This window comes from Lagopus leucura, unplaced genomic scaffold (genome assembly GCF_019238085.1).
Source record: "Lagopus leucura isolate 7727_CA_CO unplaced genomic scaffold, USGS_WTPT01 Super-Scaffold_100021, whole genome shotgun sequence".
Classification (NCBI taxonomy): Eukaryota; Metazoa; Chordata; class Aves; order Galliformes; family Phasianidae; genus Lagopus; species Lagopus leucura.
In genome coordinates, this window is record NW_024962274.1 from 12,578,991 (window position 1) to 12,606,765 (window position 27,775).

Here is a 27,775-nt window from a genome sequence, read left to right on the forward strand (position 1 = left end):
TTGGCTAGGCTCTCTTACAGTATGAGATGGGAGCCTGCTCCATGATTTTTGTGATAGTACAATTAAGCCTTTCAGCATGTCAGATAGCAAACTTTTCACTATTGTTATTTCAGCATCCAAGTCCTACTCAATTCACATCACTGACTTATCAAGATAAATAACTGTAACTACCCTTCCAATTTATTTTATTTTTGTTTTTCCATTATTATTCCTTCTAAAGCTAATATCGGCCCACCAATTTTCATACTGCAGTTTAAATTGCTGCTTTGCTTGTTGGGGCAATTTCTTGTACAGAAACATTGCTTACCACTGGTTTCTTGCCTGCTGCATTTCTGGTTTACAACCAAAGCACACTGTAACATATTTCATAACGCTTAAAGCTATTTGATGTTTGTATATTATTTGTAGAATATATACTAAAAGTACTGTATAATATCTGTATACCATACCTCATCAAATTCTTCTGTCATTTTCCTTATTATTTCTGCATTTTGCATGTTCCTGAACATTTCAATTCTTACAGTACCTGTAGCGTAATAAGGGAACAAAAGAAATTAACACAACTCGTATTTTTATATCAAAACATCAATATCAAAGTCTTTCTGCTGCTGAACGTACAGCTCAGTAACACACATGAAAGACCATATAATGCAGTGATAGTAGAAACACTTTGAACAGGTGTTCTTTTGAAGAAACGGTACAACGATCTGAAGAGAAGTTATGAAATTTACTCTTCAAAACTGAGTATGTGTGATACAGCAGCAGCTCAACACTAATGCAGGACTCATGTCTGCAGTCAACAAATTTAATTGTGTTTTTTTTTGTTGGTTTTTTTTTTTTTTGTGTGTGTGTGTTTAATTGGTTTTAATTGTGTCTGTAAAATCAAATTAAGTCTGTCTTTCAGTTCTATGGCCTTTACTAGCAATCCTCCCCCTCCCATAATAACAGATATTCCATGATCTCTATTTGGAGATACATGAGTGGCTTCCAGACCAGAGCTAACAACTGCATCACATGGCACTGCAGTCAGTAAGGTTCTCAAAAACCAAAGGCTCAAAGGGGTCAGTCAGGATGTGGGCCAGCTCAGGACTAAAGCAGTATTTGCATCTACATTACTCCTTCGTGTGGATTATGTCATCCTCCCCTTTGCTGAACAATTACATTGTTAGTGGTGACCCCACATTGTAAATTGAACAGTGATAGCAAACATTGAAAATATGACAACACAATGGCAATTAATGAAAGTTCTTGTGACTTGATCCTAAATTCAATCAGAATAAACAAATACCTTTACAACACACCACTGCCTTAGTAATTAAACACTGCCTGAATCTCCAACCACGTATCACAAGTCAACACATGGAAGTTTTATTTTTTGTTACTGTGTGATATACATGCACGCATTTTAATTCATCACCATCTTTTTGCCACTTGACAATCCCCTTTTTGCTAATGGAGGAAATTCATAAAACTTAAGTAAACCACGGAGCAGCAGCACAACCTTGTTAGCATTACAAAGACTAAAAATTCAACTACATTCACAGTCCACTGCATGGCTCCAAAAATTCAAGCCACAGTAACAGCTACCAGTAATTTCTGTGCAAAGGTAACAAAGGTAAGTATAGCAACAGTTATGGGAATGTTTTAATTCCACTATTTTTTTTCCTTGAAAAACAAGCATTAGAAACATACAGATTTCAATGTGTGCAAACACAGAGCTCACCCATCTTCTACATCTTTGCTGGGACACTATTTCAGAACGCAGTGTAAGTCTTGATTTCTTGTCGCAGCAGTGTTTCTTCATGAAGTAATATTTACTTATCTACTTCATACTAGGTTACACTGTCAGCCCAGTTCTAAAAACAGTGATTTATGTTTGTGCATAGCAATTTCCATATTTTGAATAAGCAATTAGTAACATAGTATACTAATATGAAACAAAAACCCAAAAGAATACCGCATGACAGAATGCTGTTTTATCAGCTTCAAACTCATCTCTAAGTACAGATAAATTACATTTCCCTCAATATTATTATAGTTTCAGTACGTCTCAGTGTGTTGAACAGCAAATCCACCTCAGCTGCATTTATCCCTCTCACTCCATGCTATCATCTGTCCTTACTTTGATTAGCAACGTAATCCCACCGAGTGCATACCTCACTGACTGTTGGTTCTTTATATTTTCCATAGCCCTGATTCAAATTTTACTCATTCAATTTATTTATGACTTCTGTTAATCACCTTAAATAGTTTCCACAAAATATATAATCATGTTACTTTGTTGGACAAAAGTAAAAGTTCTGTAAGAAAAGCTCTTTGTTAATGCATTTCACTCAGTACAAATCTCCCTTTAATTTCGTGTAATTCTGATGTAGTTCTCTGTATCTTTTCTCCCTGAGGGTATGGAATGTAATTGTACTGTGGTCACTATTACTTAAGGCCTCAGATATTTCTAGCTTTTAAATGACCTCCTGTTACTTACGTTACTTAACAGTCAAGTATAGTTTTTGCCTGAACAATTTCTTTAAAGCAATTGGTTTCAGGAGTAACTACTTCAAGCACTGAATTTATTTTTTTTTTAATTGCATTGCTGCAACATAATACATTTATGACTAGGCCTGTTTATCCCTGCTTCTTCAATTGCACAACCTTACAGATGCAGTATGAGCACCCAAGGAAAGCTGATGGCTGGTATAAGATGCAACTCCCATGTCACTATCAGACAACAGATTGCATCTACTGTTCCACAACTGCAGAAACCTGTAAGCTGCCCAGGGGCAAAGTTGCAGTCACAGGACCACAGACCACAGGCATCTCCCCTGAATCATGGCAAGACGTTGTAACTTCCTCAGCTAGAACAGAAAGGGCTTCAGCTATCTCCTGGGCACCTGAGGGTTGCTACTGATCACCACGCAGTGCTGTTACAGTGAAAGTGTCTTCAGACTCTAGGCATGTTTTCCAAATCAGCGTTGGCCCAGCTCACTGTGGGCATGGGGTAGGGGCATGCACAGGATGAAAGAAGCTCCTGACATCTCCAAGGGGTGCCAGAGAGGACGAGAGCCCATGGAAGTGAAGACAGCTCAGTATTTTTACAGTGAGAAGAGTAATCCAGCTGTTCTAGAGAGCTTCACAGACAAAAAGCAACAACAACAAAAATCTGAAAGTTGGCAATTCCAGTACTTACGCAAGAAAGAGAAGTTTATACAACAAAAAAAAAAGGCTTTGGCAGCAGTGGTGCTCCACCTCTAATAGCCTACAGTCATTTAAACACTGCTAATGAATACAAATTGCTCACTAAATGGACTCCTGAAATCCAAGTTCCTGACAGTTGGCAATGAATTACATCCCATGAATCACAGTGAGGTTTCATCTCCACTACTTCCACTCAGGGAAGCTATAAAGCCAGCATCATCCCTTCTTTGTACCACCTGCCCAAACACAGCTGCTACAGAGTGGGAAATGTACTCTTTTGCATAGCAAAAAGTCAATAGTGATCAGAGCATGGTGAAACCGTCAAGATAAGTTCAATAAAGATCTTGCAAGGATGAATGACAATTACACAACACCTAGGTGGGCAATATTTCTTTCCCCCAATTTCATTCAATGTTCATTTCCTACACCTTTCTCCCCACTAACACTGTAGGACAGAAATAATCCACTTCTGCAACATCCATAAAGCACAGTTTCAAAATCATCTCAAGAGCATTAATGACAAACCTCTGTATGAAAGATGGTAAAAAAGGACCAGCATCAAACCATACATTATTTCTCATGACTCACCCTATGTCATACGTACTTCTGGAATATTTCACTGACTGTTCCCAGAAAAGAACAACCTGAAACTAACCAGAAATTACACGCACTGGTTTTTTAAGTTCTATTTTCTGTGAGTTGCACACCATACCCTAGGAATATTAACATAGATCTTACCTGATTGGAATGAATATGTATTAATCGTTAATCTAAATGGAAACAGTACTGGGTCCAATAGATGTTAAGCACCCTAAATCAGAGCTTTCCATTCACTTCCAAGCTTGAATACTGAAACACTTTACTCAAACCAGAGATCAGGGTTTTAGAAAGAAGACAGCCTGAATAGGTGTATGTTAACTTCTGTGGCACACCCAAGGATTGAAGATGCTTTAACCGACCTATTCCCCAATTACTTGTGCTCTCTCTATATTGCCCAGCTTCTGCTGCCAAAGAAATAGTATTCAAAAGCATTATTGTCCTAAAAGACACAGCCCTGATTTGTCCTTCCAACAGTTTCAGATCATGGACACATACTGAATGAAACAGCAAGAACCCCAATGGGGAAAAAATAAATCACATCCTTATACAATTAAAACCTTTTCAACCAGAGAACCAGAGGAAATTACTAGAAAGAATTCCAGCAGCTCATTTATGTTTACCATCCTAATACAAAACAGAAACCAAGTATCAAGTGTGTCAATTCCCAAATCACATTCAAATGTATTAATTGAAATTTCCCTGCAAAGTTAAGACCTTACCAGTCAAATTAAACACACAAGGAAAGTGCATTCTCTTGTTGTCTAATTCTTGGTTTGATCTTCCACTTATCCTTTTGCTTACCACAGCATCACTTTGTTGTGCTTCATTTTCCTCGCTGTATGCATTACTCCACAATTCTTGAATATTTACCTTTCATTATTTATCACTCCACATTCTGATTTTCAGACTACTGCATAGTGTATGAATCAAATATGTTGTTCACTTACTATAGTTCCTATTCTTCTTTAGCTTTAAGTCATTTTGTACTGACAGTTAAGCATCCTTTTTAGGAGCATTCATTCTTTTCTCTTGGTTGTGCTTCCCATGCGGACTTTCATCTCTATGTTCTCAGTACGTTCACATCCTCTTCTGAAGATCATCACCATTACTTTGCTCTTGTAGAACTGGGAATATTATTTTAATGACTCAGCCCATTTAAGTTGCCATCCCAACAATAAGAGTTACCTCTCACAGGAAATATTCTCCATTTGTGTTCTCTACCTTCTGTATCAGAGAACAGTCACCACCACATTACACAAACTAAACGGATAATCCTCGACTTAGTATCTTCTACTCCTTGATGACACCTCACTAGTGTAAGACCCTTCATCTCACCAATTACTGTATGGCACATAACCATATGCCACCTGTTTTGGTGGCTGTAAACTCCTGCAACAGAAACTGCCCCATTCTCTCCCCTTCTATCATTGCTGAGACATTTTCCAGAGACTTACACTAGTCTTCAGACCAAACAGAAGCACTGGTATTACACGGGACAAGGATTTAGGGGCAAGCTGCTGCTTCTGAATTTTCAGATCTCAACTTTTGCTAAAAATGCTTTCAAACAGTTATTCTTTGAATTAAATAAATAAGAAAAAACAAAGACCAGAAATGCCATTACAGAGTTCTCTACTAACTCCACTGGGAGCCATAAACAGCATGAGAAACATATGAAAGGAATAGACTTCCACTAGACAGAAGAGAAAGTAACAAATACACTAAATTTTTAATCATCATCGTGAAGAAATACTTGAGAATAGAGACATTTTTCCATGTTGAACCAGAAAAAAGTCTGCAACAAAACCCAGTTTCTGGAATGGAGGGAACTTTGGTCATTAGGGTCCTTTCCATTCTATGACCCTTTTGTGCTCTCTCCTCCCAAAGCCTGACTGCCCCCTACAGTTCCTACTCTGCGCTCATTTCATGGCCAATAAAGGCATGCATGTGAAACTACACAGTAATTGACTGAGACAGTGAGAGGCACGTTCAAAGGGACCTCTATGAAAGCATTTCTAATGCTACATCCTCCATAATACAAGGCACAGAAATCTGTTACTGTTCTGGTTTACGTAACTTTAGCTTAGGCAAGAATTAGCTTCACTTCCTGCTGATATTTCAAAACCAAATTTGGCCTTAAAGATGATACTCAGTATGGAAACCTCAAAAATTCACTGAACAGGAAACTGACTTCAACCAACCAGTAACATCAATAGTGAGCATAGCTGTACACAGCCCTCAATACAAGAGGTCAGAAGTGCTAATAAAGGTGGGAGGACTTCTTTTGACTGACACAGGCTTCACTGCACTGCTCTAGAAGCAGAACTGTAGCACGAAATAGCAATTATTGTTGCTATTTCTGGCATCCCAATTCAAGGACATTGTTTCATTGTTAGTGTGAACAATTCTACGTCACACTTTAAAGTTTTGAATAAGATTAAGAAGCTGACAAATTCATGTATACAACCAGTGATTCATACCATTTGGCTGTTCAATCCTTCATATAAGTTATATTGACCCAGAACACACCAGTGAAGATAACAGTTCTCTTATTACAGACACAGTGAGATACACACCAAAGACTCTCTGAAAATGCTAAAGAGGACAGTGATATGCAGTAATGACAATCCAGCCATTTCCTCCAGGCTGAAAAATAACCACATATTCTTATTGTAAGAAGTGACAGAAATTAAATGTCTATTGTAAATAAACAAAATCCTATGGAATTCCCAATCTGTTATGTGTGAGAATCTGCTACTTGCTTAAAGTCATCTAAGCGTCTGAAGAATGAAAGAGAAAAAATACAGAACCCAGCCCTGACCCAAAGAACTACCAGCCACTAAATGAGACTGTTGTGCCAGCCTAGAAGGTTATGTGCTATGGAACAGCTGGGCCTACCCAAGGCTTGGAGTTATTTTGGCAAAGCAGTGCTTCACAAATGGTTTGGAGCTTCCTAAGCACCAATAAGTCAAAAGTCATGCATTTACGTAAAGCGCACCCATTTTCAAAACCTTATAATGAACTTCCTTATTTTAGTTTTTAAATTGTCTGTCAAACAATAATAAAGGTTTTCTTTTAGATTAAAAGATTTAATAAAAAAAAAAAAAAAGAAAGAAAAAGAAGAAAAATAGCCACTTTTCAGAAGGCAATACATCTTTTTAAACAAGAATTTTGATAGAAATATGCTTAGCAGCAGATATAAATGCTCTGAAAGGAAGGATGAAGCAGGCAAAGTTTGCCAGTAACAAAATTATTTAGAATAGCTGAAATTAAGGCTGACAGCCAAGGCTGCAAAATAATTTCAGAGTAACAAAACTGATAGAACAGCAAATAATGCATTTCAGAAGAAAAAAACCCACCGTAATTCCACAAGCTATTGCTAGAAAAAGGGGCAGATCTGCATAATTTAATGCATCCAGAAATAGCACGCTTCATGTATTCAAGTCTTAACATTTTTTATACACAGGAAACCTCCTCCCTGAGTTTCAGTCAGATCATATTGTTTTGGCACAGTTTTACAGTATTTGCCTTTGGAAACGGTAAGCTGCTTTTCATCTTGATGTTAATGTCTCCGACTTTGAATAACAGAAGCCACATAATTAATAACTAAAGCCACACAACTTGCATTGTGGTATTTGTACTGAATGACAACAAAACGAATCCTTTCATGCTTTGATGGCTCAAAGTAATAATTCTCAGAAGGCATCCACCTTTTTGTCAGATCACAGCAGACTTGAACAACAGTAAATGGCACAAACATGAGCAGCAGCTCCAGAGCCTTCGCTACCCCAAAGGCAGTGCTTTGTTCCTCGTAATGTCTTAATGCTTGTGGAAGCATCCTCAGCTACAGGCCCCCAGCAGCTGTGTCCTGCCCTGCACTGCCTCACCTTGCTGTGATTGAACAGCCTGTGATCAAGGGCAAAGCACTGGCTCCAATGCATTCCCGGGTTTAAACTCCTGAAACTTTCCACCTGCTTACTACTGATTCTACAACTGATTTCTTTTTCTTTTTTTTTTTTTTTTGCAGGCACTATTCATTCTTGCAGTTTCCCATGTTTGTGCTACAAGGAAACTTGCTAAGAGAAACGTTTCACATCGATCTCAGGAACCAGAAAACAACGTAAGGACTTCCATACTCAGAAATCAGCACTAGGTGTTAGGAGGTGTGCAAGGACATGCATGTGTACAAATCCAGCTTGCACTGGGCAGTAGTTCAGGTTTACTCAGCTGCAGGTTGCTAAGCCACACTGAGAATGTTGTGCTTACTGCTGCTAGTGGATCTACCACCTCTGAGCTGTTTTGGACTTTTCACACCACTGAACTGCAGCTCAGCTCTACACTCTCTAAGAAAGTAACTCATTCTATTTCTAGAAATGCTGCCCAATTGTTTTGCAGGATAAAAATGGGATTTTTTTTTTGCAAGAAACTGTAAATATTCCTCTATTTGTCATTCTTTTCCCTGGTGCTTGGGTCTTTCTCTATGTTCTTTTGGAAGTGAGATGGTCTGAAATGCATTCTACACTCAAGATGCAGATGCAATGTAATTTTATGATAGACTTATTTATTTTTAATATATACACATAAACTCATCTTTAATTTCTGATTCTTAATTTCACCTCTCAAGACACTACTGAGCAAAGAGGTTACATTTTCAGATCACTGGAAACAACAACAGACTCTAGGAGTAACAGTTTAACCCTTCATATGACAGCTTCATCCTGTCAGAAGTTACTCAAATCCAGCAACAGAAACATCAGTAGCCCGGAGGAAGGGCTGAAAGTGCAGGAACAACTACTCTTTGAGAGTACTTTTATCAGGCTATTTCCACATCTAGGAAAGATGTCACCCATCAGCTGCACTGCTAACATACAAGCCCTCAAGCTTCCCACAGTGAAAAGGAGGCTTTCCCCCCTCCTCCAATGGGGATCTTACCAGCAAATACACCTACCTGTTTGGAAGGTGTAACAACAAAGCAGCCAGACCCTTCCCAGCAGTGCCCAAGGACACAAGACTCAGACAATCCAACCGCAAGCACATTAATAGAGCTTAACACCAAGAACGTTTTCATAGCCAAGGACTGGGTAAAAATATTACTTCAATTGCTAAAAGGCTACAGCCATAACCAAACCCACATTCGCTGCACCAGCCCCATGCTGCTAGGCTGGCTATCGAGGTGTTATAAGTTCCTGCTGTGCAAACTGAAGTTTGGTAGCAGGTGTCTCTTGTTACAGTGCACAGCTGAAGCATGGGGTAAAAACAGCAAAGGTCTTGAAAACACTGAATCTGTCTGATAAACCAATTTCAGCTAAAACAAACTGTTTTGTACCTGTATTTGTACTTACAAGGAACCAGCAGACCCTCTTTGTGCCTACGATATTGTGTAGTAATTGCAATAAAGCTGAGTGGTTTTAAGAACACTGAATTTTCCAAAAGGCAAAAAATATAGATAATGAAACTAACAATAGATAAAATATAGATATTCATTTTTCAGAATTCCCTGCTCATCACTCTGAGAGTTACCAGGCAGGTATCTTCCCACATAACAGCAAAATTAATGCTACATAACCAGCAGAAAGCTAACAAACTTGAGCAGTCCATTTGATAAATGCTGTTGTGCTTCACAACAAGAAGACTGGAGACACAGAAATGTGTTTGAAGCAACTGAAGTCTAAAACATTTGTTTCTGCTGATTATACGAAAGCCATGAGCTTCCTGAAAAAGATGATCTGCTTTTTTATTAATCTGAAAAGAGGAAATGAAGTTTGTAGGCATTTCTATCTTTAATTATTGTGCTTAGTAACATCCAAGCTGTTTCTTTCAACCAAATCTGACAAATCTAAAATGTTCCAATGACTTTTACCAAAGCAGGTAGTTGAGCAGAAGCCAAAAACAATCTAAATCATTACCTCAGTCTGCTCAGACACCAAAAAACCCCGAGGCCAGAGCCGGGCAGGGATGTTCACAATGTGAATGCTGCTCCTTCTCAGGAAAAGCTTCAACTGGAGCACAGCAACCTCTTCCGCAGCGCTGTTTGTCTATATAGCTGATTTAGCTTCCAAAAATGTATAAGCTTCTACTGAAACTCTTTTTTAGAGAATTACATGGCATTCAGAGCATCATCTCTCACAAAGACTATCTGCCACTTGATCAGTATGCTCAGTAGCTTTCAGACCACTCAATAAAGACAAGCAGTGCAGACACACAGGGTATTACTCCTCATTAATTCTGCTTCTCAGGAAATTATTTGTTTCAAGTAGAGATGAAAAGCATTTACCAGCCACCATCTATGAAAAGCCAATGCAAAAGGTTACCAGAGCTGGCTGACAGCAACGCCTTTATCTTCATCGTTCCCCATTTACAAGTACACAAGATGAGAGAAATTCTCCTTTTTCACATAGCTCTTTTTTCCTACCTTGCTAAGAAAAAACTCCATTTTCTCTTATCTGTTTGTTCACTCCAGCACTTTTTGAATATCTGAGCACATGCATGGGGCTTTTCTTTGTTTAAGGTAATAAACAAATTTGAGAAACTGTCTGCAAAAAATACATAATTTGTGCACTTAGCAGAAAGCATGTGCCAAACTTTAGACGCTCTCTGCAATCCTCATTTAGTTTCTTCTGTGCACACTGTGATGTGTCAGTCAACTTACACAGCTGTCCACAATTCTGTTGAACTTCATCAGAACAGAGAATAGGCCTGGAAATGAACGGGGGTTGTGCTGGTGAAATTATTGCATTTTGGACGTGTGCAGCTCTTGATACAGCCAATGAACTTGGCAGGTAAATGATGGAAGAAAGAGGGAGGTTGTACATGAGGAACTGATGAGGATGCTGCAGATTGCTATTTTCTATCACGTCAGAGTTCCTACGTGAGCATGGACAATCTAAACTATGTCGAAGAAGGCCCATAACGGCACATTCTTCATTTTTCAGACATCTACATTGGGCTATCATAGCTCAATTCCAAAAAATACAACACACAAACAATGGTATCTGCAAGTACACTGCCTCTACCACCTTCTTTTGGGTATGTAAGAAAAAAATTAAGAAGAAAGGGAAGAGCTTGCATTAGCCCTTCTTTACTGGAGAGGATTCCATTCTGTTAGCCTTGGCTAGAATCCTGCTCCTTTCTTACTGCAAATATGTATCTGTTATATAGAACTAAGAACTGCAAGATTCCATTTCATGATCTTCAAGAACTGTCTGAGGAACGCTGAGCCCAGCCCCCAAGTAAACTGAAAATCAGGAGTAAGAAGTAACAGCTGTGCTTTAAACATTAACATTTATCTGAAAAAAGTCCTCCCCATAGGAGTGGCACAAAAACTGTATCTGCTGTCTCAAAAACATTTTTACCCGTGTGCTGTGCATGGGCTAGCCAATTACACAACAGGAGGTGTCTTTATTTACAAGGCAGATAAGAAAAATTAGCTGAAAGCCTATGCAAAAAAGCCCACAAGAATTTTTTTAAATTCCTTATCTGGATTTGGCTATTATAAAAAAATAACAGGAATTATCATACTTAAAGTAAACTTAACTGTTCAAAATGCTTTGGCAGAGGAAAGAGAGCCTATACTAGAGCCTGAATCAGTGAAAGTCTGGATATGTTTGCAATAAATATAATGCAAGTGGGAACTGTCACCTCACAACTAAGAAAAGAAAAAGTGCTGGCAGCTTTCATGAGAAGGCTGGAGAAAGGGCCTTTCTAGGGCAGCTCTGAGGCTGCATCTGAAGCTGCATGGAATGGCAACTGGAGATGCAAAGCAAGGAAAGATGAGAGAACACACAGAGATCATGACAGTGCTGACAAAGTATGTAAGTGGGAATGCAGAAAGAGCAGCAAAAAGCTGAGAAAGGTCAATAAATCCCTAGTTCCTCAACAGCAGATGTCTAGGATTCCCTATGTATTTGAGAGTAGACAAAGACAAAGGTATACCTATACCTATGCAGAATTAGAAAGAGTGCTAGAGGACCAATAGCAACAAATAGAGGGTGAAATACAAGTGGGAATGAAGAGCTTGAGTGGAGAAATAACGAACACTAGTTAACAAAAAAATTAATCAAATACTATTAAGGAAAAAGCAGAAAAACAGGAATATGGGAAGCATGGCAGGCTTAATCTGGAAAATGCTTTAAAATCTTATTTACAATTTCCCCTCAGATTGCTTTGGACACTACCTTGAAAAAATAATTAGCTGAAACTGTGTTTGACATGAACTACAAACTGCACTTACAACACATGAAGTATTATGCTGCTAGTATAACTCTCTGCAATTTCCAAATGCAAGATGCCATGCATGCAGCCGCTCAATAAAGCAGTCACTCTTCTGGTTCCACTTCTCAGTGCTCTCTCCCCCCTGCTATCAGTTTAAGATGTCTGGAAGTCTTCATGCAAGGATTTCTCCACTACAATTTTTAAGATGATTAGTAATGCTTCATTTTCTGTATTGTACCAATTTTTTTTTGGCATAACTACATTCTCAGATGTAACCACCGGTCTACACAGACTCTTGTCTAGTAATCACTTTGCTGTCCCTCCTACATGAAATTTTTCTTAATATCCACAATATTAATACCAAAGGGTATTACACTATGGGTCATCTGCTTGATGAGTGCTCAAAGATCGAGTTACATTTTTAATTGACAGCCCTGTTCAGCAGTATATTATAGCTGTACCGCTGTGCAGCAGCCTAGAGCAGCTCCACAGCGTACACACCAGATGAAACAAATACACATTTTGGACAATGAAGCAGAGCTAAAGCACTGGGATGTACGGCCATCTGCCTCTGCAGCTTCCTAAGCTCACCTGTGAAAACCTGCCCTCACAGAACCCGTTCCTTTCTTCTAACTTTTGGAGTCCATTCTTTCTTTCTTTTGCTTTATACTTGCCACAAGTTTACCTCTTCATCCTTCATCCCTCTGTTATATAAAAGTACAAGTCAGATGTTTCAGTTTCTTCTGCTCCTTGAGTTTTCCCTGTTAATGAGATCTCACACAGTTAATTACATTTTTTCCCCCTAGCATTTCTTTACTTTTTTTTTGCTGTCACTGCAGGCTGATATGAACAAAAAAGAAATGCAAGTACTTCCCATTTTCAAAATGCCTGCCACGTTACGCTGTTTCCATGAGATCAAAGTCTCAAAATACCTAAAGGTTAAATGCATCTTACAAAACACTGCAATATCTCACTGTTTCTATACACAACTGCAAGCTTTACTTGGCACATGCAGGCAGGGAAGAACACTACCAGGGGGTGAGGAGCGCAGACACTTGTGTTTCCCGAAAGCAGCTTGCTGCTCAGTCTCCCTTCAGAGCACTGGGAAACAAAAGCCACTTAGTAAGATTAATTCTTTTTTTCCCTGGGGAAAGCTATGGAATATCCATCTGCGCAATCATCTGTGCAAGTTAAACCTAGATAGAAGCCCTGCAGTTTATCTGTAACTTGACCCATGTCTTTGATACTGAACCTGATCCCTGGAGTGTCTCTATTTTCTAACCTACCTTGGTTGGAGCAAAGTGAGCGAGCTCAACTCCTATTAATATTGTAAGCTGAATTAAACACACCTTACTATTAGAATCCCACTACTAATATGCATTAGTTTAGATTGCACTATACTAAATTAATCTAGTACATCATTGAGATCAATTAACAAACTTCGAATGCGCTGCAACTTCCTACTGTATTTTTATCTTTCCTCCCTAAGAATGCATTACTAAACACCTCTGCAATCAATTAGTTCAGTTTACCAAGCTACCACTCATGCAGAAAAGCATTATGTCAAAACTAAATCAAAGTTCATCTCATATCTCAATTAAGGAGGTAAAATAAACAACTGTGGTGTTATATATGTAATACGCAAAGTAACACTAAAGAGTAATAGTGGCTGAATATCAAATAATAAGAGCAATAAAGTAATACTGCAGGTTAAACCAACTGACAATTTTAACGGGCAACCACTCCTTCTCAAGACTGAAAAGTTTAAGGCCAACAGATAGGAAGGTAGTCTGGAAATGTCTTGTGAACTGCTGAACCTGGGCACTGCTGACCAACAAAATGGTAACACCAAAGCTCTGTTTGCATTTCATTCTCTGAGCTCAACTGATGCATTTTTTATACAAAGAGGAATACAAAGGAAAAAGTGGGTAAAACAGAGTTATGAGAAGTCCTTACAAAATTCCACATGGGACTAAAGATATAAATGATACATATGAAATATTTGTATCAATAAACTATTTAATACGAAGACATGATGTCTGAAGAAAACAACAACCGAAAACCAAAATAAGTCCCAAGGAACTGGCCAGTGGAGCATTAGAAAGATACATAGTGATTTTCTGTAAACGTCACACAGCTGAAGCACAACACCTTCTGCTACAGGCTACCATGGAAACCAGAAATACAAACGGATTGAGAATCAGCTTATCAGACAAATCTGTGAATAGGAATGTTCTTCACTGCTATCAGACAAAGTAACTTGGTACGGGCCTGCACTGCTGTCTTTCCTGTTTGCGCTTTCATGCTGCTCTGTAAGCCCACACAGACGTGATGTTTAGTGTGTCTGAACATCTTCACAGCTCAAATATACACCTTCAAAAAAAACAAAAGTTAACATAACTATATGTACACATTGCAAATTAAACTCTGGTCATGTGAGTGAGGTTGGTAGAGGATAAATTGTATTTTGCATACATCTCCAAGAATTCCAATCTCCAGGCCAATTACAAGCCTTGGTTCTAATACCAATACTGCCTTGGTTCTAATACTAGCACTGGGAGGTTGGTGTGTCAAGTAACAACAAACAGGAACAAGATAAATAACATCACTTGAGAACAAAGAGTAAATTAACTCATGCACAATTATGCATTAAAAATATAATAAGATTATATTATTTCTAACTCAGTTGAACAATTCAAAACAGTTGGAATGTCCTATGGTTCCTTTGTTATTCCAGACATAGAACTCCAGTCCTGTAAGAGAACTACTCACAGGTGGCATCAGGAAGTGACTAGCAAATATTTCCTTCTGTATATTAATGGAAAGGACTTCATCTTCTGGATGCAATGCCAGTGGTAACTGCTGAAAAAGAATTACAGTCCAACAGCTGCCTGGAAAATTATAAATCAAAGTCCCTCAATCCATAAATCGATCTTCTCATAATTCAAAACTAAAAGCTATTCTGTCACTCGTCATTTATCCATTGGGCAAATAACACAGCAAGACAGGAACACAAATTTAAATGAGGGCTGCTCCGAAAGCAATGCCTCCTATTTTACTGGCCTGTGACACCAGAGGCAGACGTTGGTGGGATGGCAGCAGAGGCTGAACCTTCCCATCAATATTCTGTTACACGTTATTGCCATGTGGCAGCAGAGGGGCCGTCTGACAGATGGAGTCTGACAGAAATGCAGATGAAACAAAGGTGTGTCACTAAATTCCTCCCTGTGGGAAAAAGAGACCCAGTGACATTCATCAGTGCTTGCTGAATGCTTCTGGAGACCAAACAGTTGATGTGAGCACAGTGAGGAGGAGGGTGGTGTGTTTCTGCAAAGGCAACAGTGGTCACCTCCAGTGATGCAGATTATAGTGAGCGCAGCACTGCTGGCAAAAATGCACAGCTAATGGTGGTGACTGTGTTGAAAAACTGTGTTAGGTAGCTAAGAATTCGCTCTCTCAAGTGGTGTTATTTACTTGTTGTAGTTTCCATGGAAATAAATAGGAGGTATTACTTTTGGAGTGACCTACTTACTTTTTTTCTGAAGCTGAAAACAACAGGGTTTGCTATTTCTCTACCAGTGGTGACCCCAGCACTATGAAAATGTGATTGAGAGTCAGGTACAGTAGCTAAATTTATATTCTTCCCCCTTCAAAAACAAATGTTAGTGCATGTGCTTTTCTATTTTGAATTGCAAAAAACAGATTTTTTCTTTTTGCTAGATCAGTTTTATAAGAAACGACTCATTGCAGATCTGAAGTAACTTGTTTTCAAAGACTTGAAAGAAGGGATTTTAATGAATTCCACTATGTTCCCCACTTGTATTTGCTTCACAGGAACTGAAAATCTTCCGCTGGCTCTATTCTCTAAAACACAGCACATTCATGTTACAACACTTGGTGTAAGGGCAGAAGGAATGCTCAGCAACTTGACTTGTCCAGCAAATGTTGTCAGCTCCAAAACGTTCAATAATTCACTAAGTTTCACAGGGCTTTTTGTTGTAGTCTGAAGGGATTGCGATTACTTCAAGGACTCAGTCTGAATCGACTTCAAACAAAAGTCACAAGAACTGTACCTGGTGTACCATAGAAGCTCCCTACAGATATCCTAGTACACTCAATGCAGTATGAATTCAAGGGGAAACTCCATTTCTTTATGTTCATAATTTAAGAAATAAAGAAGAGGCTCAATGAATCCAGCTCTAACTGGAAGAAATGACTCAGGATGTTACAAGAAGCTGTGGAAACACATCTGACCTCAGCTGAATTTTGCCTCTTTATTCTTCCTAGCCCTCAGGAAAAAACAGCTCAAAGGTAATCAGTAAGAACACAGAAGTAACAGTAATCTTTTGCTAATCTCAGAAGATGATCTTCCTCATCTTTATTAATGAGTCACCCTGAGTGCCTAATTAATTAAACTGATTTGAAGAATACAAGATGAAAACTATGGGCAAAAATGGTTTGAATCAACCCAACAGAAACTTGTCACACACTTACTTCACCAAAAGCTAAAGTTCCACCAGCACCACCACATCCACCAAGCTATTTTCAGCTACATTATTTAGGAAAAAAAAAAAAAAAAAAAAAAAGTACTATTTATTTCCATCATCAAGTAGATGTATAATAGTTCTCAATTTAATAAAAGAAAGGCTACTTAACTGTTAGGTCCCTCTGAAATTTCCTCATTACAGAGTAGCATAATTAAAGGGACTTAAATGACTTTCCATTTCCATACGTATACCACATGAGGTACTTACTAATCAGCTTTGGTCTCCTGAAATGAAAATGTATCTCTTTCTTTTAATAGTTGGTCATAAACTATTTTTCTTAACAGCTCTTGTGCAGAACTGCTCTTCCACATTACTTTGTGTACTTAAGGGATGCCAGTACAGTAAACGATGTGGCTTTCCTCTCTCGAATATACTATCTTCCACTCTGTTCCAGACATCTTACTTCATTCATTAATTTTACTATTATTCTCCTCCCTGATCTCTGAAGGATTACTGTGACTTCTGTTCCCAGAAGCAAATTACACCTATGTAAAATTCCAGTCTGTCATCTCTGGAAGAATAACCATCCTTAATGAGGACGACATTCTTTTGCTAGTAGTTTAATGATTTTATTTCTAAACTGTTTAAAAGTCGAGGAGCATTCTCTGATCAGTCTGATTGGCATGCCATTAGTTCACCTGAGGATGTCCTATCTGGAGATTTGTGATTCTTCCTTCCAAGCAATTTTTGGTATATCATTTGTTTTTGCTTGAAATGGTTCTGCCTTTTGCTGCAGCACCTTCTCTAACTGGATGATACAGAAACCTCTTGTAACAGGTGCTCTGTGGTGATCCAATTTACCACCTTGCACAGCTGCGTAAACAGGACCCCAGTGCAACCCCTGAAAGAAAATTTTAATTTGTTTGAGCTGCAATATTTAAGTTACGAAACATTCACAACTACCCAGGCAAAATTTTTAAGAACCATCACTCCACAACGTTAATAATGTTTTTAAACTGCTATCACTCTTTGGTGGTATTTTAGTAAAGCATTACCTCTACCTCTTCCAAGGCACTGCTTGCGTTACTTAATGGCTCGATTCATACAGCTGGCCGTACTGTCTGTCCAGGGTCTGAGCTGGGAATAAATGTGTCAGTAGCAAACGTATTCTTGTCATACTGACTTAGATCTGAAGCAGAATTTGTTTTAGTGGGTTTAGAGTCTAATAGGAGCATATTTCAAGTAACATTATCAGCTATATACACATATGGTCAGCAAGAACATTACTGCCTGTATCTTCCAACCTGAGCGATACTATGATTCTATGATTCAATGTGTAACTAAATCAGCTTTCATTCCCAAAAGTTTCTGAAATTTCTAGGCCCTCTTTCCATGACCATGGTTTCCTAAGTCACAACAACTCACAAGCAATCTAGATTCATTTCAATAATAAACAACAGGGATTGTGATAAATCTGATGACTACATGAAAGGTATTTCAAAAGATGACGTTTTGACTTTGCAGGGATTTGTTTTGCAGCAGGTGGTGCCCATTAGTCTCAGCAGGCTGCTCCTGAGAGAAACCATCTTCTCATCAGTCAAAGCTGTTTTAACTTTGTAACTCCCAAATTCAGCCCTTTCTGAAATTGACCAGTTTCAAACTGAAATGCTACAGATGGTGAGCATGAATATCAGTTGTTCTAAGCTAAAATTTAACCTGATGGTATTAACTGAAAGAGGACACACATTTCTACTGATGTACCCACTTCTCATTTGATGACAAGTTACCCAAGAACTGGGATCACCTTTGCTTATTTAAGCAAAGGCACAGACAGTGCCGGAAAGGCTGCTCCTCAGTGCTCCTGCAAGAGTTGATCATACTTTTGTTTGATGCCCTTTTCTGTTCTCCCAGGTATCCCCAAAATTTGTACTAAGCTTCTTGCTTGAGGCAAAAGACAACATGGAGGTAAAGGACATACGTAACAGCGTTCTGTAATAGATCTGAGCCTTGTCACACTAGAATATGTCATAACTACCCACTAAAAGGAGGAGGAAAGGTTAAAGCTCATGCGGTCATGATTCAGGTTAAAGAAGATTGAGGGAGTAGATTGATGTAAAGAGCTAATAAAGCATGCAATATTAAAAAGAAATTACTGAAGCCTATAGTTTCCTTAATGCAAGAGAGAAAGAATCAAAATGACAGTGTTACCTGAGAACTTAATTCCTACCCTTTGCCTGCAGTCAGACTCCAGCTTCAGCAGAAAGCATAAGTTTGGAAAGACAAGAGAGATGAGGAGCCTTTGCATTTGTCATCTCTTAAGAATGCACTGAGATCTAGTGGTACTTGATGGCTTTTTATAATTAGTTTTTGTCTCAACAGAAAGTCCCTCTGAAGTCATCAAAAACAAACAAACAAACAAAACCTAGCAAATGTTATTAAAACATTGGTAAAGAAGAACTCACGCACAGGCACAATTTGCTCATGTGCCTTAGAAGAGTACTGTCCAACAAAAATCTCTGCTCTGTTATGGCTTTTTGATGTTTTTTTTAAATCTGTTTGACACAGAAAACAAACAGAGAAAATCATACGGATGTGACCAGTAAGACAACAACTCTTCTGAATCCTGAACATCAAGAGGTTTGATTGGTCTTCTCTTTAAAAACAGCTGAAGCATCATCACTTATCTGCGAGATCTCTCACACAGTGACTTCATAATCACAATGAGAACAACTTCCCAGGTCCATACCTATGTCATCAAATGACTATGGTAGGGAACAAGTGGGAACATCAGAAAGCCTGGTACAACTTAGGCTCAGCGAGCACTACCAAAAATGCTACACACTATGAATTTAGTAAGTGGTGCACAAGGGTAGAACATAAACTTTGTTCCACACTTACAAGGAGCAATTTCATCTTCAGCAGAGATTTGAACACACGATACAGCACTGGCAGTGCAGAACTCGCTCCTGAACTGTAACTACAAAGGTAGTTTGTCCTTCCCTATGTTATACGTTTGAGTGCTCTAAAATATTCCAGTATTGATTGTCCTGCCAGTTAACTGAATAAATTTGTTTTTGATAATCTGAAAATTTAAATTAATTCACATGAATTAATCAGGTAATATCTTGATTTTAAGCCATCTTATGTTTGGTTTGTCATTGTACTTGATGTATGAATAGATAAACGTATTTCTGAGAAAGTAATCTATTTTTAAAAAGCAGTTTAGTTTAAATCACTGCTGCTTCTGTTACCAATTTCTAGGGTGAACTCCTGGACTGAAGTCAGACCTCAAACCAGCAGGTATTTCATTCAGTGATTCTGGAACCACAGACCCAGCATGGCCCTCACTCACATCTCTGCACTGCACACTCAGCAGATTTCTGCAAGGTTTTTCCCACTACTTCCTGAAAGCAGGATGCACCTTTGGGGAAAAAATGGACATGGGCTCAAAGGTACTTATCAAAACATGATGTGCTGCTTCAGACCTTCTTCATACTTTCACAACTGAATTATTTTACTTCTAATTTTTCACGGCTTTCCATCCCTGGAAACATCAGGGAAATGCAAAGCTTAAAACCAGAGTTCTGCAGCTATTCTGCCCACAGCCAAAGACATTTTGAAGAGGTAAAGAACAAAAAAGATAGTGAAGAAATAGAACATGAGATGAAAAGCACAGATACGTTCTGCAGAGAAACTGGAAGCAAGACGGAAAGCCTTTATGAACTATAAGTCCAACAGTGAAGCTAAGGCTTGAGCTCCAAGAAATTCAACAAAAATCAGCCATTTGCAAATGCTCACTAAAAAAGAAGGAAAAAAAAAAAAAGATATCTAAACATAACCATATCACCTGTCAAGTATTTTATATTACATTTATTACATTCTAACCTGACTTATCTTCATTTAAAGAAATGAACTGATGAGGGATTTAAAGTAGCTCTGGTAATCTGATCTGCTTTCCACCCAAGCCAGGTTTATCGTTTGCATCTTATTTTCACTTAGAATTTGGTAAGCTTTCATTTCATGATAAACACTAAAAATGGCCCCGAGGCTCAGAATCAAAATGTATGAAGTTCAGAACTGGTTTATCTACACAACAGATAAAATTAAGAAGAAAATAAAGTCACTTCCATTCTTCAGTCCTGCATATTCTTGAATGTGGTTAGCAGAATCCTTTTAATGCCTAATACAGGTTTTGGGGGTGTATTTTTATTTCTGTATGCTTTGCATAGAAAATATTTTCTAAAACCCCGACATCACCAGGACTTAAAACATATACAGGCCTTCTTTTTTCATGCACACTGCTCCTTTACCTTGCAGCTTCTCCCCTATACTCACACACTAAAAAGGGATTTTACTAAAATAAAAACAACAAAGAGAAAGCATATTTTACACCTGAATAAAAATGCAAAGTCCAACATAATGAAGAACCTTATTTTCAATTATTTTAAAGATATTAAATACATATAAGCTATTAATTTCTTAATAGTACATGAATGACTGAAGAAAGTGTCTTCCACATGCCAAAGCTAGTAACATTTCCCACCAGCAATTCTGCAGTTCCTTTTGTAAAGACAATTGGCAGAAAATTATTCTTATCATTCATCCTTCTTTCAGTGCTCAATAACGTCTGTAAGATCAGTATTATTCCACTGATCACAAAACAAAATTCTGTGCAAGTAAGTAACTGATGTACAACTGATTCTTTCTAAACCAAACCATTATTCCATTTACAACATCATAGCCTTATTAAAGCATTATTAATTGAAGCAAATGTTACTATTTCCTGCCTAATTTGCTTTCTGAAATCCTGCTCAAGAGCAATGCAAGCAGTTGTTTCTTCATTTGTTTTGCCAGATTATGCAATGGACACATCACAGTGCTTTTTCCTGTTCTTAGCCTTCAATTTCCTCTGGCGAAATATAAATCCATTAGCTTGCTCCCTGCCCTTAATTAAGAGCACAGAACATGAATAGATCCCAAAATGAGCATGTGTCTTGGACTCACACGAGCTAGCTCCTAAATCCTGCACTTCTTGATTCTATTGATTTCTATCATTTGATCACAGCATTTTTCAGAGCATCTTACAGGAACGCGTGAGGAATGATGAAGCGCTCCAAGTGAAGGGTGCTGATCCCTAAGTGCCTGATTCACAAGGAGAGCCTCAGCAATAAACATCCTGCTGTGCACAAAGCTCTTACACAGATTCCTGCTTTCCTGCAATTACAAAAAGGCAACCCTAAAACCCACTAACAGTCAGGGCTGACAGGTGGCAGTATGAACGTTTTTCATTAACATCTGATTCCACAAACAGAGCAAAGTGAAGCTTCTGATGGGAAACTAGACATAAGAAACTTCATAAAAAGGAAATCCCCTAATTTCCCTGACCAACAGTACTACTCCTAAGATCAGCTTTAGCGTGCCGTATCACCTAACTTTTTCTAAGGGAGAGCCCCCTAAAATCCAGACAAGGCTGCCACACGAAGCAATGAACAGTGAGGGCGTTTTGCCAGTTATGTTCCTTCAGTAACTGGTGTCCTGAAGCTGGTCAACACCAGGCACGGCTAGCAGAGGACACAGTGCTCAAATCACTTTGTAAAATCCTCTCAAGAATTTGCAGGTCTCTGGTTTACCTATCAGAAAAGAAATGAGATGGAGAAAACAAATGGCAGTGATTTTGCTACATACTTAGAAGTAGTCAAGAGGTTCTCCCCTTCAACACGTAGTGAGCTTTTTTCCTTCAAAAGAAAGCTTCTTTTCTTACATGAACCTGATAGGTCGGTTTGTCCTTCACAGCTTAAGAGGTGGTTTCAGCCACTAATTGCTTTTGGTTAGGAAAAAAGATACATTTATTCCGCAAGTATGGCTCTCAGCCTTTAAAATCCAGAAAGGTCAGAGTGCTTATGGGGTTTTCTGTTTGTTTTGTACCAATAACAGAAGGCAAAAGCACACAGCAATGCAGATAATGCAAATCAGCTCTAAATCCATGGAGCTCCAGAAATGGAAACAGCCTGGTTGTCATAGCAGCAGAGCATGCTACCTGAGCTAATTACTCAGTCTGAGAGGCAGAGCTAATTAGCCCAGAAGCAGCATCACACTGACACAGATCCTTCAGGGACCCGGGCACACATCCTGCTGCTGAGACATTTCAGCTTACTTGCAGCTAGCATGAAAGAAAAAAAGTTCCTTCAGATAAGAAAGCAACTGAAAAGAGCTCTGAAACAAACGCAGCAGACTGACACTGAGCTGCAACGCCACCGCAGAGGACAGCTGTATCCTCACTGCCACAGATCAAACTACCAAATCTGCACTGGCAAACTCAGTTGCACAGATGTACTTATTCCCTCCTGTCAAGTGGAAGCAACCAGTTTATCACCACAACAGCCTAAATTCTATAAGCTCCCTGTTATTTAAGAATGCAAACTGCTGCATTTAGTTTCTGGCAGACCTGGAAGAATGCAAATACAACACCTGTGTTATGAACTGTGAATACTGTAGAAAACAAGTATTACCAAACAAACAAATCTTCTTCCTAGGACTGGAAACAGCATTTATTTATGGTTTTTCCAAAAGCAAAAGCTTTTTAAAAACTGAACATTAACTTTTTCATCTTTCAAAGCCACCAGCTAACTTAAGAACTTCCCTCTAGAAAATGAGAAGCATCTTAAAGTGGGAGGAAACAAGAAAATACATTTATCAATTTGCCAGTTCTTGGCAGCCATTCTTCTTTCATAGAAGCAGCACAAACCGTCACAAAGAACACTACATCAACAGAGTGTCAAAGGAAAGGATTTTTGCTGGAATTCTTAAGGAGAGTAAAATAAAGGAAAACTTGAACTGCTTTCATGTTTTTGTAACCAAAATCAGCAAAGGCAATAAACATAAATGTTGAGTGGGAAAACTAGTGCAAAAAATGGTGTAAAGAATTAATTTAGGCCCTTTGAAAATCCAATTATTGGATGGAGATGCTTTTGTTAGCTTAACAGGACAACCACTACATTCATGATCACCTTTAAAATACAGGAAAGATTATGGAAGTCATCCTGGAAATAATTCTCTCATGTTTTAATTGTCATAATTACACAAACCAGAACACATCATACAGAAAGTAACTGATTAAATACTCAAAAGTGCTGACAAAGAAATAAGCAGACTCTTGAACATTTGGTTAATATTTATTGGAAGTTACACATATCTCACACGTTAGCCTGCACAATACATAACATTTTCCATTTCTAAATAATTGATGCTATGTGACTGCTTATTCCTACTTGCAAGAAGTCACCTTCTCATTTCAGGAAAATCTCTAAGCAAAACTGAAGGATGCCAAAACTCATTCAAGCATACGTGCAGCCCAATAGAATGGAATAAATGTGTAAAAATCACTATTTCTCTGATTATAAATATTTTTGTCAGGTTCAGTACTGCTGCCAAATAAAGCTGTTAAGTTTGGTACCCAAACAGTCTCTAATAAAAGTCAGAAGAGGCACCTACTCTTCAGCTATTTGAAGGTTTTGAAATAAATGTCAAGCTAAGTGTATTTTACATATATTTAGATATCAAATATTTCTATTTGCTAAACTCAGTGTCCCTTTCAAAGCTCCCTGGGGAGCCTCCTCCCAAGTTAGCTGCTGCTCTCCTTCCCTCAATTAATACTCACAAAGTTACATCTGTTAGTGGTTAGCATTTAGATCAGACTTCTATTTTAGATTAGAAATTAAAATGTCATATTTGGGAGGAAGTTTTTCAGCCAGAGGGTGGTGAGGCACTGGAACAGGTTGCCCAAGGAGGCTGTGGATGCCCCATCCCTGCAGGCATTCAAGGCCAGGCTGGATGTGGCTCTGGGCAGCCTGGGCTGCTGGTTGGTGACCTGCACACAGCAGGGGGTTGGAGCTGGATGAGCACTGTGCTCCTTTGCAACCCAGGCCATTCTAGGATTCTATGATATAATAGAGCATGTATTCTTCCAATGAAAAGGAAACTTCCTCACACAAACACAGAAAATGGCCAAATTTCCAGACCTCATTTGCTTTAAGGATGGCTTACTGCAGGTCTTACTCTAAGCAGCCTATCAAGGAAATCCACCATCTTGTGGTAAAGCTTTTACTTTTTGCAGTGCACAAGCATGCTTACAGCACGAGAGCGAGAAAAGGCAGAGCTGGGAATGGTGAAGAACAGAGCTGTTTGCCAGGGTTTTAACCCTCCTCACAGCTGTTTTGCACCCACTGCAAAAACTCCAGCACAGAAACAAATCCCTCCACCACCACACTGTAAAGCCAAGGGACAAGTCATCTTTGCCTCCTTTTTCTTGCCCTTGCTATTTGAAACCAGAAGGCCACTAAAGCGAACTCAGCAGAGAGATTCCCTGTGAATGCAGAACTATTTACCATAAATCCATCAAACAAATAAAAATAAAAAACCCAACAACAGCATAAAGATTAAATGACATCAGCCACTTGAAGTGCTGTGCTTCACAGCCAGTAATGGATAGCTTTTCTGGGAAGCATTTGCTCCAATAGCATATGGCTGACAGCGGGCATTCAGCCTCAGCAGTCAGTAACAACATGTTTAAAATAATATGATTCTTCTGAGATTTTAAGTGCTGCCTTCTCAAATAGGGAAATGTAGGAATTAGGGAAGAGCAGCCAAGGAATGAAGGTGTAGAAGTCTGGTCTTTTTTCCACACGCACTTTCAAAATAAAGTGGTAAAAATAATTAAAAAATAAAAAAAGTTCAACCACTTTCACATAAGCAGCCAAACAAGTCTGGAAAATATTTCAGGTAATCTGTGTGAAGAGCACAGACACAGGCTGGTATCCTAAACCCCAAGCTTCAGTCCTTCCATAGCTCCTGTCTTTCCTACCATCCATAAATAACTTTATTTTGTTAAGCTACTAAAACACACTTGCTGAAGCTACTGTTGGCTGACATTTCTTTCTCTCTGATGCTTTTACCTGTAGCTGGGACTTCTCCTTATATTTAAGAAGGAAGAAAATGGACTTCTGACTAAAGCATTGGATGGTCTGACAGTATATTTACATGCCAGTTACAAAATGGAATAAAAGTATTTTTGAATTGTAGGTTATTTTCAATAATACTCCAGGCAAATCATATGAAACATTATTAAACTATTAACAGTTTGGCTCTGGGTGCTACAGACTGGAGTTTTGTCTTTCACTCTTTTCAAGGTTGAGTTAACTGTAAAATGGCAATACATGAAAAATTCATTACAAAGCACATTGTAGAAGAGAATACTGGAAAGAGCAGCCCGTGCCAGATAAATGGAGACTGATTAAATGGGGTTTAGAAGACTATCCACTGGCTGCTGGCTTGATACAATATTACAGAAGAAGAATTGAGATTGGTGCTTCAGGGAGAAAAAAAACAAACCAAAAAGCCAAGAACAGCTTCTTTCTTCCTATTTGAAGGCAACCCAAGCCCGACTCCCTCCTCTTCAGTTAAAAAAAGGCTTATTTTCCTAGAGAAAGAGAAAAAAAGGCAGTTGAAGTATAGTTACACCTACTAATTCTTGTAATAAAAAGATTAGGGAGGAAGAGAAAGGGGAAGTAAAGATACGCCTACCTTGATTAACAGATCTTTGGTCTCCTTTTGCTGACGAGCAGAGTGTCTCTGTGAGGATTTGTACACTTTAGGATGATGACAGGAAAGTGAGAAAAAGAAAGGGTATGCCCTTGACAAACAAGCTTTAATAAAATTACTCCTGAATGCAGACAATATTTCTGTATAAACCATGCACACACGGAATACCTCCACACACCTCCCACAACAGAATCAGCATTTTCACTAAGACAACTTGTATGGCTGTCAGATTTATTCTATACAACTTGTTCCCAACGTTCTGTACCTCGACATCCTGAACACTGGATAAAGAAGTTGATTAAATCCAGAAGTGCTATGTCCCTGTCTTGTTTATATGATTCAATCCAGTCGTCCACCACAGACTGTCAAGAAAAAAAGAATACTGATCAGACACTCTCAAAAAAACATTTTATTAAAGGCAAAGTATTTATTCTTTTCAGAATCTAATTTCATAACTGAGAATTTATTTTACATAATTACATGTGTATACAAATGCAGAAATCTGTACACCTTCTCTCAGGGTGGAGACAGAACAAATACTGTTAGAGAGCAGAACCATATGCACTGTTTTCCATAGTATAATCACATAAAACACAGGTTCAAATTCAGATTACTTTAATTCCTGAAAATTCCACTTGCAGTATTTATCCAGTTTCACACTTGCATTAAAAAAACAAAGACTATGACTACATACAGAGTGACCAACATACATGCCCAGGAAACTAATGAGCAGAAGTCATTTGGGGATAAAAAAAATGAATTTACACTGCATAATGAACATGTCAATATTTATAGAGGTCTAAATACTGCATCAATCATTCAGAAACACTGTACGTAGCTCAAGAAGGCAGAATGAAATGAGTATTTTGTAAACAAATCCCATATACAGAAGTTGCTTTTATAGTGTTTGGAAGTCATTAAGCCACCTGAGTCTCAGTTGACTCTCAGCAGAGTCAGTTTCAAACCGTGCTCAGAACTGTATTTAGTCAGATGTCTTTATCATCACTGATCAGCAGGCACAGCACGCGGCCATTGCTATGAATCATAGCAGGGGAGAGGACAGAAAGCACACAGGTGTCGAGGTTTGTATTTGTCATGTATTAATCTCTGGGGACACAGAACGTGCTTCAGTGGCTTGATGAAAACATCCAATAAATGAATTTTGCCAGTCAACATAAAAGTGCAATCACATCACTGGAAAGGGCCAACAGCAGTTATACACCAGCTGAAATGAATGCAGAAACACATAATGAATGGCAAAGCCCATAGCTGCCTCCCTGACACTTTGCCTACAGTTCTGACTGCAGAACTATCAATGCAGGGGAGACCCATGATTTTTAAACCTCCCAAAGTCACTAAAATGAAGCAACGAGGAAGAACCAAAGAAAGAAACTGTGGAAATAATTTTAAAACTACAGTAAAAAAGCAAGAGGGTTGTGTGGGTTGCTGAGGTCTTTAGCAATACACGAACGACTTCCTTCCATGTCACTGATACACAGTATTATCAGAGCTCTCCATTCTGACTTCCTCAGTAACACAAGCAGGGACTGTCGTGAATTGTACGTGCTTAATGTCACTATGATGTCATGTTTTACTCATTTGATTAGGAGAAAAAAAATCCTTCCTGCTCCGTGCATGAGACAGCACTCACCAGGAGAAGCATGATGAGGCTTTTGGAGCATATCTGACAA

General features: G+C 38.6%; 1 protein-coding gene across 5 annotated transcripts in view; it reads right to left on the reverse strand.

Annotated features, from left to right (window-relative positions):
- The window catches only part of STAG1 (stromal antigen 1), a 126,601-nt gene that overhangs the window by 72,505 nt on the left and 26,321 nt on the right, over positions 1 to 27,775 (reverse strand). For 4 of the 5 annotated variants that reach the window (XM_042878162.1, XM_042878163.1, XM_042878159.1 and 1 more), the window contains exons 4-5: positions 26,350 to 26,446; positions 450 to 526 (exon numbers count right to left, since the gene is read on the reverse strand). In XM_042878162.1, coding sequence (XP_042734096.1) covers positions 450 to 526; positions 26,350 to 26,446 — 174 coding nt within the window. Of the gene's footprint in view, positions 1 to 449; positions 527 to 8,737; positions 8,855 to 26,349; positions 26,447 to 27,775 lie in introns of those variants that run through there. The other variant, XM_042878164.1, reaches the window with a different exon arrangement.